Here is a 14,133-nt window from a genome sequence, read left to right on the forward strand (position 1 = left end):
GCATGTGAGGTGGATGCTCAAACGAACACCGCTGCGGTCCCGTCAACGCTTCAGCCCCGATCAGTTATATTGTATACAAGAGCAGATTGTTAACACCAAAGGTATCAGCGCGATAACATAATCACGCTCGAGAGCTTGGAAAGCGGCGCAACAGAGTCTGCTTTGAATAAGCAGACGCCCAGAACTCCCTTTTTAAAGAAATCAACGCCGGCAGGCACACGCGATAAGGTCTGCTTTCAAGAGTAAACGCACATAACCCACACTTTTAATAAATAAACGCCGCTTTTCTCTGACCTGATATTTTGCGCAGCAAAATAGGACGTCCATTTACTACAACCTTCGGATACAACGAACGCCATCCGCGTATAGGTTCGTTATAAGTTGGCTCGACTATAGTCAATATTAAAGGGATACTGTCCGCATTTTCATGTCACAGCATAGCCCAGGCGCTATTTTCCAAATATAGCTCGTGCTATGTTAATAATCAAGTCAAGCATTCATTGAATATTATATCAACTAGGACAACTCCAAGCTGTTGTCACTTGGGCTAACATTTCACTTGAGCTGACATTGGGCGCGCCCAGAGACTTATAGTAAACCACTCGTATTCGTTTCAACGCTTGAATATTAACATTACCCAAGGTCGCGTTAGTATCAAACACGAGGTCATTCAAATGAGACCAGTGGAGGGGGGGGGGGGGTACCATTGGCACACAGATTGCGGGTCCCCTAATTAGCGTAGAATGTTCGGAGTGGTATCAAACTATTCAGGCGTTACGGAGCATAAGATTACAAACCGAATTAAAGCGTAGTCTTACACAGGGATTTGCACCGACATTTGGTTCCCCGCACCATGGTTTCTTGAAACTTCAAACGTCCATAACGGCCAAACTAATTGACGTAGAGCATTCGAAGCGGTGTCAAACGATTTATCTTCTTGCGGTGTATACGTCGGCATTAAAAAACTAGACATCCGGCTATAACAGCATATTTGTACCGGATACAGCGAAGATCGATAATGATGCAATATTCGTTCGATATTGCTAACGCTCGATATTCATACGCTGCCTCAACCTTTCGCTCTTCTTTTTTTTTTTTTTTGTCGCGAGTGGGTACAGCGAGCGTTTCTCACCTCGGCGGGGAATGGTTTCCCGGCGATGGTGTGCTCGGATCCGCGGTCGTCTGAGCGGCCGTAGTGGATGTGCAGCTCGTGGAAGCGGTACTGGTAGGAGAGAGGGCCGCCCGAGATGTTCACCGCCAGGCCCGGCGCCAGGCTGTCCGACACGCGGAAGATGACGCCGTGTCCCGTGTTGGTGATGATGCCGCTGATCTGCAACGATGTGACAACGACAGGCTCCGCTCAGTGCGTTGTTTTTGGGCTTCGCGTGCGTACGGACAATTTATTTCTCCCGTAATTTGAGGATAAATTAAATTCTGTTAACCCCAAAATCAGGCCCAACCATTCGCCAAGGCAAGCTGCTGTACATATTCTGCCAAAAATTCGCCGTCATAAGCGGTTTACGCTAGCTGATAACGTCGAATTTCCACCCAGATTAAAGAACCGAATATTTCAGCTTTGAAACACTCACAGGCGTTCACAAATTATCATGTTCCATACCATACAAACCAGACACAAAAACGCCCTGCTCATTTCGCGTCGCAGAATTTCGCCTCCATAGAAACTTGACTGCCTCCGCCGGGATCGAACCCCCATCCTTCGGGTCAGCCGCCGAACGCCGTAACCACTGATCCACCGCGGCGGCCTCCAAGTAAGATTATGACTTCAAAAACATGCCACCCGCGATGTCTTTTAAACCAGAAAGAGCCGTTAAAATGCAGTAGAGGTTGGCCGACAGTGCAACTTTCATAGTCAAACTTTGCACACCAATACGCGTAAATGTCTAGACGAGTGCTTCCTGGGAGGACGAGATAGACGTATTACGTCACAGCAGAAAAATGCCGGATTGTTTTGTTCAAGAAAAAGAATAGATGATCGATCGTAATGGGCATATCATCCGGTCGTGACTGATGGCTCCTGTGGGCTATTAGTACACCTTGAGAAAGGAACCCGTGGGTCAACGACGTGTGCGACGTTCTGTAATGATAAAGTTGCGATGGAAAAACGGCAGGCTTATAGGCACCAGTGGAAAGGTACAGTTTTCGCTAACTCCTGAGGCCCGACAAGAGCGAAAACCGTATGAGCTCTTTCTAGTGTCCAAACTTACTCTGCTATATGGTTACCGGACGACAGAAAAAAATACGACTTTGCAAACCGCGTTCCAGGCAAAGCGCCACATCTGGTCTCACTTGCCTCTGACGAATTTGGCAGAGCGGACAGCACGATCTTGTGGTCAACAGTGCTTTAACTCGGTTGCTCCAGATACATCCTTGGATCCTGATTTTCGCAAACAAAGGCTTGGGGAAGGCCGGGCTAATCTTCTTCATCTTAAAAACATGGCGCATTCAACAGAGGCTAGCCTCTCTTCTTCCTCTTCTTCACCCTCTTCCAAGCGCATATGAATCTAGAATCTTTGGGCAGGCTTTATAGAACAAATGGCATGCCTTTCTATGGGGACCTATTCAAAGGCTTTAATTTTATTCGTCTACCATTTTCTCCTCTTCTTCTTTCAAAACCCCCTGGCAACATCGTATTTTTCCTCTCACAAATGCACTTGGGCTTAGTAAACTCTTGTTCTCGCACATACGCGCACACAAAAAACGGTGACGTGAGGCATACGTAGGTCTGCGAGTAAAAGTATTAATTCTAATACTGTCGCAAGAACTCTTGATGACGTATGCGTCGTGGCGCGATGGGTAAGGCCCGAAGACAAACGAGTGCGACGAAATTCGGCAGAAATTGACCAGAATCAAGTTTTTAGGGTCCATTCTCGGCAGACACGAGCACATATCCGACGGGCGCAAAAAAACAACAAGAAATTCCGCAATAACGCGCGAGGCTGGTGCGGTCAGAGAGAGGCGCGTTTCGAAATTTAATTACAGCCGCGCCTCGCGCGCCAAAATCTTGAGCCGGTTCGAAGACAGGCGGGCTTGAGAGAGATAGAGAGGGATGAGAGAGGGAAAGGATGCACGGCACCAGTAGGGGAAGGGGAGACGTGATGGAAGAAAGCCACTCGTGACGACTCAGAGCGCTCGCCGAGTCCCGCAGTGGGCAAGGGAAGAAATCCCCGAAAGAACACTACTCACGCCGCCAACCCTTCCCCCGACGAGGACATAAGGCAAGGGCACATAGCGCCGCGGAGGGCGAACGAAGGGCGACGCAATCGCAGTGCTCCCCCGCCAAGGCGACCGACCGACGACCGCCCCGGGTTCGAACTCGCGCTAAGTGGATTAGAGCCTCGACTTCTCCGCCTCACACTTTCCCCTCCAGCCTCTCGGCATCGGCGGTCGTTCGCTTAGCGATACAGACGAGCCGTTTATACGCGCACCAACATTCTCTCCCGCCCCCACTTTCGGCACCAACATTACTCCCCCCTCCCCCACCACACACACTTTGGGCACCAAAATCCACTGCTCTCTTCCTACCCTCCAGTGGTGGTTCCTTTCCCTCTGTCGCCCTTCGCGGGAACATCCGGACGCTTTTAATTGGCTTAATTAATCAACGCCCTCCTCACTCTCTTTTTGCCCACTCTCACCTCACTCTCTCTCCCTCGGCGCCCTGCTCTCGGGGGAGGCGTCGCGCGAACCACAACGCTAGCGGCGGCGCGCGCTCGATTCTCGGTACCGGCGGCGTTTAGCGCCGTCGTCAGCTCAGCGCGCGGGCCAGCTCGAGCGGCGGCGACGTCAACTGCTCCAGCTGCGGCCGCGTGCGGGGAAGAGCCCGGATGAGCGACCAGCGGGTGACACGGGCTCTTCTTCCCTTCCCCCACATTTCTTTCCCCTGCTTTCCCTCTCTTCCCTCGCAAAATGCCTAAATGATTCACGATAATTAGGGCTTAACAACGCTCGCTCAGTAGCCGCATAGCCCGCGCTAAGGGACAGAGTGGGACGGCCGGCAGAAAATGGAGAGACGCTCTGCCTTTTTCCTTCCATCTTGATCCGCGCACTTTGATTCGCCTTTTTTAATTCTTTGTTTTTGCTTGGCTCCGCTTGTGTGCGAGTGTGAATGGGTTAAGAGGGAAGTCGGATGGTGGCAGGGAAGGGGGGAGTCGGTCCGCGCGCGAAATGAAGTGCTCGCTCGGACGAACGACGACTGCAAACACTCGCCGGATATGCGCTTGTCGGAGCGTAATAACGACGTCAGATTGAATGCCGCCTGGCGAAGAGCGCGAGACTCAGCGGGGTTTCTGCGGAAGTCGATGCTAAGTTCAGCCGCCGTTTACTCCAAGTGCTGGTGCTCCTCCTAATGCGAACTGTCCGCGGAACTATATGCATGGATTGGGAAGGAGGCTCTACTTGCGCTCGCTGCCGTGTCGTTGTCTTAGTCGAGAAGGAGACAAAGACTCCTCTGTGGGTGCTTGTCTGCTTCCCGGAATTTCGAGCCGAATGCGAAGTGCTGATGAGAGGACCTATTCTGTAAGCGAAGTAAGCGCCACTGTCTTCTCGCTCGAGAGGAGACGCGCATGTTGTGTGGCAGAGTGTAGGCGAGCCACTGAACGCCGCAATTCTGTGTAAACAACCGGACTCGTGCGAATGATAATTTCTGCAGACGGCCTCAAGGAAGGTAAAACAAAAAGGCTCTGCGTCAGCTCTGCCTCCCCGAATCCGCTTTTTGTTTCTTCTCGTTTCTTTTTTAATAAAATCTTTGTTTCAGCTCTAGTAAATCAATTGCATTCGCCTCGGGCGACACCATTCAGTAGTACCTAAAAACCAGACATGGCGCATAAAAATACTTCCCATATTTCTTGATTCGTCCTGAAGCTCTTTGACGACAGCAGTTGAGAAACTGCTTCGGAGCCCGCCTATTCCCCACGAGCTCTTCGCTGAGACCACAGCCGGGAGCTCCGCATTTGAGCTGGGTCGCCACCTATTTGTAGCACCCTGCGACTTTTGATCTCTGCATTACATCTGCGTTTCAAACAGCGCTGATGAGCTTGTCCTAGTACACACCACAGGTTGCGGGACCGTGCACTGTGAGGGTCGGTGCAATATTTCAGCCGTAGTGAACTGCGTTACTGCCCCATACCCAACCTATCCACCCCCTCATGGGAGGCCGCTCTGCGGGTTGCTCAACCGCCTGGCCAAACACGGCTAATGGACACAGCTCTCCGTAAAGTCAAGGCCCGTGGACTCGTGCACAGGCAGCTGCTCATCCTTGAGGACCTTCGTTTTATTTTTGCTTATAAATTAAGTTTTTGTTGCCGCCACTGACACTGCTACTGTTATCGTTGGCATTGCTTCGTTCGAAGTAAAAGTGGAAACTGTGAAGGTTTCTTTTTTAAATAAAGCCGATTAATGTTTCAATCGCCTTACAATGTTGCCAGTAACGGCGAAAGCAGACTACTCTTCCAAGTGCCTTCAGACGACGATAACAACACGAAGGCGCAGCGCAAAGTGCATGCGTCCGCCTGCGGCATTATCCTGGACCAAAAAAAATGCATAATTGAATGAAACTATCCGGCAGTCAACTGACATTATTCCAACAACGTGAGCATCACAGCAACCGCCGCCAGGTGTATTGAATTTTTATTTCTGCGCGTATCAACAAAAATTTTGATTCTCTTATTAGCTATAGCAGTTCGAAGGAATGGTCGATAGGACATTATCGAGCTGTCAGGAACTTGGCTGACAGAAAATGAATTCATGAATGTACCTAACTAAGAATTTCTGTCACTTCCAAGAAAGCATGGTACAAAACGCGGAGGTGGGGCGCTGTACATATCATCAGCATCGGAAAACAAAAATATATATTGACACACACTAAGGAAGGAGATATGAGATGCTATTTTTTGAACTAGAAGACAGTCGTGATCAGAGCGTTATATAAACCAGCGCATTTAGAACTCCCAACATTTCTAATAAAAGAGAAATCGTAGAAATATTAGAAGATGTTTCACATGCGCAAAGAAGGGTAATATTAGCTTGACATTTTAATGTTATCATAGGCGATCAAGCGAGCAGGGGGTACCAGAACTTGCTTACTTGCTTACGTAGTTGATGCAAAAAGTCTAACACCTACGTCATCGTTCGCAGTTGATCATGTAGTTTACAGTTCTGAAGAGAATTTAGTACGGGCTGATGTAATAATCCAAGCAGCTCAGGTAATCGACCCATTATTCCAAATGGATGGTTTCACTCGGGCCCTTTGTTGGACCGGCCTTCCGTTTCCAATACTGGGCCGATTATATTTGCTGTTTAGGAACAGAGTCCACTGCTGACCATTTTACTCTTTTTATATTTTTGGCCTCGCTGCTCCACGCTTGGATCGAAATGGGATTACCGAAAAACCAGAGCACTACTCCCGGAGAAGAACGTTTTGGAGGCGTTGGAAAACGACTGATAAAGGTGATGAAATTTTTTCTCGACACGAAAATCAAGCCGCGTTAGCATGAACTGCAATATTTGTAGATTAGCGTACTTTAAAGTTCCGATCTCTCTCTGTACGACTGGTTCAATACCGCGAGCCAATAAAAATTAAGAACGCTGGCATAGCAAGTAGAAGCGAAATATATATAACCTTTACTGCAAAGAACAATCCAGAATGGCTCGAAATCTTTCGCTCTCAGTCATGCGTGAGCGCAAAAAGCTATACTAAAGCAGACTAATTTCAAAAGCACAAAAAAGTAATTCCAAAAAGATATGGCGTAAGATCAACTCTGTTATAAAATCGTCGCCCTAACACGCTGGTTGACCAGATTTTACCACTGATCACGAGCTTCTGGTAGAAACATTTAGACTTCTTTATTGAGATTGGTAACAATTTTTTGTCTCCACCTAATGCATCATGGAATAGGACTGTGCCAACAGCTCTAGTACGTTTGTATTCAAAGAAATTAGCGCAAAGTAAATAATTGACATCACTCACCAGATGAAAGCAAATAAAGCTATGGGTTATGATGAAATATCAGTAAATATATTAAAAGGCAACATTAACGTCTTGTGTTATGTTTTTGAAAAGATCTACAATCAATCATTCTTAACAGAGTTTACTCTGACCAACTCAAAATTGGGAGGGTAAAACCTACACACAAAGGAAATGATCTGAATGTTATAGCGAATTACGGGTCAATTGTGATATTACCATGCATAAATACTTTTTAAATGCTGGTTGCTAAGAGAATAACAGAATTTATAGTTAAATATGATGTACTTAGGCTCAATCAACATGGTTTCAGTAAAGATCATTCCACCGCTACATTGCCACTCTCAGTGGCAGAAAACGTGAACAGCGCATTAGACAATAACCAAGGGACTATAGGCGTATTTATAGATATATAAAAAGCTTTTGGCTAGGTAGATCATAACAGTTATTATTATTACTAGTACGCTGTGATTTAAGTGTGTCCATCATTAATTTTTTTCAGAAGTTATTGAACCAATCGTACTCAATTTGTAAAAATTAATGGCTATCAGTGTGCACTAAAATAAAAGTTAAAAATGGAGCGCCGCGGGGTTCGGTTATTGGACCTGAATATTTCTCGATATTTATAAATGACTACCCTATTTATCTTGGGTACGCATCTCACTTTTACACGCCTATGACACAGGACTTATTATATCACACAAAGTCACTGAAAGAAGCCGAGGTAATTGCATGAAGCGAACTGGAGAACACACTGAAATTATATAAAAACAACAAGCTCTTGCTTAATATGAAAAACTTTCACGTCTAAAAGAAAACAGGTGCCTCAAACATGTGCACTAGAGATCGGAGGAATATCCCTTTATCAAGCACATACAGGTATTTAGGCGTAGCCTTAGATGAACCTCTTAATTGTATTCCTCATATAGAAACACTGTGCAAGAAATTTACCTTCGCATGCGCCACATTAACTGATAGATTGCGTGTGATCTATTTCAGTGTATATTATTGCTGTTTAACTCACCGAATTCGTTCATAGGTCTTCACTTAAGCATCGTACCTCAGACCGTTCATTACTCTCCAGAAAAATGCATTAAGAAATAACATCGGTACCCTGGCATTCACCATCAGATTTGCACTGCACGGACCTTAACATCATGGATTTCCACTTGCCATTTCAAGATTGCCCTTTTGGTGAACAGCATTTTAAAAGGAATTGCACCTTATAGTTCTTCGACCTTACTACTGCCTTCGAGTAACACTAGGCACGCTAATGAGAGTAATCTCTGTTTACCTATAACAGGCAATGTAAACAGTCGCCGAGCAGTATCACTTATCAGCGCTGAAGTGTGGAATGTCATTCCATCCAGCATTAAACAACTATTGCACGCTCTCCGAAACGATATGTATTGTCAGAAAAGCCCACCTCACCCTACTTGTGAAATTTTCGTATGTTGTAGCCATAATCAACTGGTTAACATCACTGAATTTTTTAATGGATTCATGACTAGCCATCGGCTAAGGATTTAGTTGCTTGTATCGGTGTCTTTATGTATATTTTCTGCGCAATAATAAAGACAAACCAGCTCACATGTGAATTCACAGAGACATTCCACATCCTCAAGGAGTCGCTCATGTGTGTAAACCACAATCGATCGTCCTGTAATGTACTAACCGATAAAGAATAGTATTACTTGACAGACGCCGATAAACTTCGTTTTGTTATCATCCTTTTATTTATATTTTTTATGGCTGTATAAATTGTTCTCTTGTTAGCCAGAGCATCGTTTCGTGCATTTGCTATCTTTGTGCTTACGTCTGTTTGTTTTTTTTCCCTTGTTCATTTGACGGCCGTCAAGTGCTCTCTCCTCGTCCCCTCTAACTCGCTGAGAAGGGTCACCTCCAACGTCCCAGACGCGCTGCGACACGCAAACTTCCTCTTTCTCCACCCATCTACGCGTTTAACCAACTCGGACAGCCGCAGACGCAGCGCATCACGTACGAGTCCTCGCCTCCGCGCAAAAGCCTGGCTGGTCCCAAAACAGCAGCCGCCGGAGCTAGTTCGCTCGCGGGCCAGCAACAAAGGCGCCATCAAAATGCGATCAGGGCACTTGCACCTCTTGATGACCTGGCGGATTTAAAGGGAGGGATTCCTCTCTCTCACGCGCATCCTTTCAATGGAAGAGGCTCCCCGTCCGCTAGACTTCGGCAACTCCCTTCCCCCTATCTCTCCCCCCCCCCCCCCCCTCCCTCTGTCCCTCCGCATCTTCCTCCACCATTTCCGATCGAAAACCGCGGCAGCCCGCCGCTCTTTCATTCGCGGATAGCCGCCGCGCCAGCAGCGCGAAATCAGGCGGCAATCATTTCCAACTTCACCACTTCGCGATCATCGCTTCTTACCCCAGGAGGCGGCGGACGCAAGGCCGCGGGTGCTAACCGTAGCTGGACAACAATCCCTGCCGCCTCCTGCTCTCTCCTTTGGCCAACAGCTCGAATCGCGAGACGCAAACAGAGTCAAGAAAAGAGGAAGTAAGAGTAGAAAGACAGCAGTGTGCTGACGACGTGAAAGCCGAGAACGCCCTCTAGAAAGAAAACGAGAAAGAGAGAGAGCCGTGCTATCAGCACCGGCACGCCAATCAGCATTCTCAGGCACTCTGCAAGCGAGCACAAAAGCAGAGGAGATGGCCCGGCTAAAGGCGGACAAGTAGTTGCTCCGCAATAGATATTCGCTCGATTTCGGCGCGCGTGTTGTGCTAACGCTTGCCTCTCCTGCCTAGACTGCGTCCCTGGCCTGTCTCCCTACCTCCCTTTATCACTGATGCGGTGGAGTTGGGCTTCCCAGCAAAACCTTTGGGAGCGTGCTTATTCTGCGCGTCTTGTGTTGTTCTGATCGGCAACACCACCCTTCCCTCTTTCCTCCACTCTCTTCGCTCACCGTGTTCTGCGGTGCCTCACGCACTGATGGGCTGGTCCGTTTTGCGGCCACGACTACAGAGACGAGGACCGCCCTCCGTTACAGTCACTGTACCGTAGGGGGAGACGAAACCGAAACCGAGTTCGCGTGAGGTGGTGATAGCATCGCGGATAGCGGTTTTTACCTCTTGGGAGCCAGCATCATAAAGCAATTTCGGGGACTCTTCGATCCCCTTATTCCGTTCTGCCGGGATGACTTCGCCCTCTTCGGACGTGCGTGTACAGTCGTTAGGTGCCTGCCGCAGTAAAAGCGTCGGCTATCTCTTTCGCGGCACGGACTCTTGGCCCCCGAAGCGCTAAATCGTAGCCATTCGCACTGAGGCTGTCGAGCTATACGCTTAGGATGTTTCCTTCTCTAGGCTGCTTTTTTCTTCTCTTAACCAGTAGAAAAAACGGTCGTCTCACGGACGAGCTGTGACAGCGCTCCTAGCACAGAATCACGGCTTGCTTGCTTTTTTCTTCGATTTCTTGTCCACACTAAGCAATGAACGTAGGTGAGTTTTTACGTATGCCCCCCACACCCCGCATCACATTCACACGTGCATACAAAAACACGTTCATTCATACAAAAACATGTTCTGTTCATTCGCACAGCTCACACGCGTAGTCTCAACTGTAACTACACCCGTCAAAACCACCTCAGGCATTGAGGATCAATTTACTGAGTGAAACTTGAACGATCTCCGCGAAGGCCAAGACTTATTTCTTCTAATGACTTCTGCATAACAACCCATTGTCTTAGTGGCGAAGACGGCAGGACACTGGGGCTGTGTCACGCAGCAGCAAACTGTCACAGTGAAAGGGAGATGCTTGTCGTGACGACTCGGCAAGTAGCTCGAATCAAACCAGGGACTTCGCAGGTGCGAGGCCGGTGCCTTGCTTAAGTCTACGTCATGCCAGCCAAGGTGGAGGAGATGTAGTTGCACTTTAGCATCACCTGACAAGATTGGAACCCTTGTTCATTGAGTCGCATTTATGTACCACCAAACCTCATGAAGTGACGCGTTAACTGGACAAAACAAGTCCTTCGCATATGCGCACCATCCAGCAGCGCATTGCAGGCTGTCTAATTTTTCTCGACCTCGCTTTCCATGACTCTGTTAGAATGATAGTCGCTTGGTTGCGCATTTGATAAACTGCCGTTAAGGAGCTTGACAACAGGGTGTGCGTATGCTTCTTAGTAGCAGTTCGAGAACATGATGCGAAAGGAGCGATTTGATCGAGGAAAACAGGCATGGCACATAAGACATGAGACATGGGATACAACACATGAGACACGTGACACAGGATGCAACACACGAGACACAAAACACAAGCCCCGGGGTATGGAGCACGGTTAACGGTGCACGGGACACAAGACACGGGACACGGGACACGCTACAGGGGACACGGGATACAACACACTAGACAAGGGACACCAAACACGGTTCGCGGGAGACAGGATACGGGACGCTGTGGTGTCGGCCCTTCTTGTCTACCGAGTCAACGCGCCTTTTTGCCATCGTGTTTTCAGTGGGCTTTAAGTCTCGCGCTGTCTCTGGTCGCTCCCGCGAACAGGCAGGAGCGCCACATCATCAGATGGGCTCTCGAAAGAGAGCGATGGCAATGGGTACGGCTGAACGAAATGGCCGTGTTTGGCTGGCAAGGACAGCGCTAGCAGGAAGCCCAACACATTGCTAGTTTCAGGGCCCAGGCCTCTGTCGAGCTCCCTCGCAAACCGAATGCTGAGAGCAAAGGCAAGGAATAAACCAACGCATACGCGGGTACACGTCCTGTCGAGCCGTTGACTTGCACTTCTAAATTATCACTGATTCACTCCCTCTCTCGTGTTGTATTTCGTCGTAATGCACTGGTCATTGGTCACAGCCGAATGTGTTATGAAAAATGACCAGCGCTTTATGGTGGAATATACCACTGGTCTTGGTCATAACACACTTTTGTAATAAATAATTTGTTTTCCCACTTCTTCAGAAAAAGCTAGTCATAACCTGCTCTTATCTCCTTTTCATGGAGGAAGTACCGGTATTTTTTATTGCATATACTACGTACACTGTTGGGGCAAAAGTGCAGTAATTCCTCTGCCTAATTCCTCGGTCGTTGAACTGCTTAGTGATCTCTTCTTTCGCCTCAGCAAAGAAACCGCTTGTATTAGAAACTAAGTTTAACGTAGCTCATGAAGAACATAATGCTTAGGGCTGTGCACAAGCCTGTATAGAGAGAAAACCGCCAGAATTACGAGCTTTTTCAGTTTATACTGGCTAGCTTTCTTTTCTAAGCGGCTTACAAAACAAGAATATTACAATTGCAAAGCGCAATTAAGGGTCTAAGCTTCCCGGAAGACCAGCTTAATTTTATGTCCAGCATCGATCGGCATACGCAGTTATGCACTGAGTGATCTCACCCCGTCCCTCCTTTTCTACCCCGTCTAGGGCGTCATCCTATACTATTGCTTTCGGTCCTACCTTTTATCGGGCTCTGAAAGAGCAGCTCAAGAAATGCTCTTGAATTTGTGCTTAGCTAAGCACTGAGCTGGGCTCTAGAGGCCAGCCGTTATTTTGTCGCATTGTTTGGCGGATTTCTTTTTTTTTTATTTACGCCGGCTTTGGACGGTAACCAAAGATAGGGAGAAAAAATGACAAACAAAGGAAGAGGGAAGATTGAAAAGCATGACCCCGCGGTATAACTGTGCGGGAAGAGTAAGAACGGGGTTCAGGGCGATCCCGCCGTGAGAGTCGGTTCAGCGGGCCAGCAACCTCATTGTCCATACGTCCCGAATACAGTGGACGCTCCTCTATACCGTTTCGAGGGTCCGCGCTGCACTTAGACAGATTGGACCGGGGGCCATCCCCAGCGGTGCCCGTTCGGTCACGGGGGGCCATCGGCTGCCGCTGCCAAATCCCCTCTGCGCGTGGCGCAAAATATGCACGGAAGCGGCAGTGGGTCAACGGGAGCCCCGCGCAAGCTGCCCATTAGGAGAGCATTGTGATGGAAAAGAAGGACCGGGGGACAAGAGCGAAATATAAGCGGGCACGTTTGCACCGGGGAGAGGGCAAGAAGAAAGGAGGGGAGAGGGAGTTTCAGCTACTTCCTCCTCCGTATTCGATCCGGAACGTCGCTGTGATTTAGACTCTCTACCGGTGAAAGCGCACTGCTTTGCTTATTAGATTTATGTATGCTTCAAATCCCAGCAGAATAAAGAACCACGAATAGAAAGAGGCAGTGACGTAACGAAAACAAACTGCTTAGTGGTGACACACGCGGACGAAATCTACGAACGGTGCGACCGCGCAGATCAAAACACCGTGTAGTCGGCGGCAAGTCGGAAGGTCGACGATAACAGAAACCCCCAAAGAGATGTTAGGTGAGGGCGAAACAGCGCTCAAAACAAGGACGGGAAGAGAGTAGCTTGTAGCGATGTTTTTCCTCACTCTGCATCATCCGCCAAGCCCAACAAAACGCTCTCTTCAAAAAGAAGTGGGCGGTAGTGGTTACTGACGAACGAAAGCAATAAACAAAACAGCTAGCTGCTTTTCAGAACTATGTCGATTCTACCTGGTGGTATATAAAGTACGCGAGTAATTATGCAAAGGACTCACCAAGGACGCATGAAACACATGCTGACATAGTGCGTGAGACCGCGCACATATTAGCATGGCACGTCTTCATAATCCGAGCTTTAATACGGATCCCTGCAAAGGTTGAGGATAGTTAATTTTCCTGGACGTGCATTAAGCCTCGTAAACCTGCAGCATACGCTCTTCCTAACGCATGTTAGCGCTGAGTTCGATATTTTAGGTGATGACTCTTTGTCGGCAATAAGAGTGCAGTATGGGTTAATAGCTCACCCGGCAGTGCACAATTCTTGTAATCGGTACGTTTCGGTTCGATACCTGATGATCGGTGAACAACCACGTTCGGTCGGAACTTTGCTAAATTTGCAAGGCTTTTTGGGATCTAAGCTAAAGATAGGTTGACTGGCAGCGCATACAGTCCCTTCACGCTCGGTATATGATCAACCATGACTTCATACATCCAGAAAAATATTCTGAGTTCCGCACTCCGGATAAAAAACGTGTATCTATCATTCGCGTAACGCTGATAACAGGATCTAAAAACTATATGGACCCTGTACTTGTTTAGAGACTTCTTGAAAGTTGAAACCGACTATGCGTGCGACCTCG

The 14,133-nt window shown here is 48.1% G+C and overlaps 1 protein-coding gene across 1 annotated transcript in view; it reads right to left on the reverse strand.

Annotated features, from left to right (window-relative positions):
* The window catches only part of LOC149370903 (carbonic anhydrase-related protein 10-like), a 183,110-nt gene that overhangs the window by 59,206 nt on the left and 109,771 nt on the right, over positions 1 to 14,133 (reverse strand). The window contains exon 4 of the mRNA XM_089563499.1: positions 1,133 to 1,330. Coding sequence (XP_089419625.1) covers positions 1,133 to 1,330 — 198 coding nt within the window. The remainder of the gene's footprint in view (positions 1 to 1,132; positions 1,331 to 14,133) is intronic.

Source organism: Amblyomma mixtum, chromosome 1 (assembly GCF_055824585.1).
Source record: "Amblyomma mixtum isolate Tamu chromosome 1, ASM5582458v1, whole genome shotgun sequence".
NCBI classification, from domain to species: Eukaryota; Metazoa; Arthropoda; class Arachnida; order Ixodida; family Ixodidae; genus Amblyomma; species Amblyomma mixtum.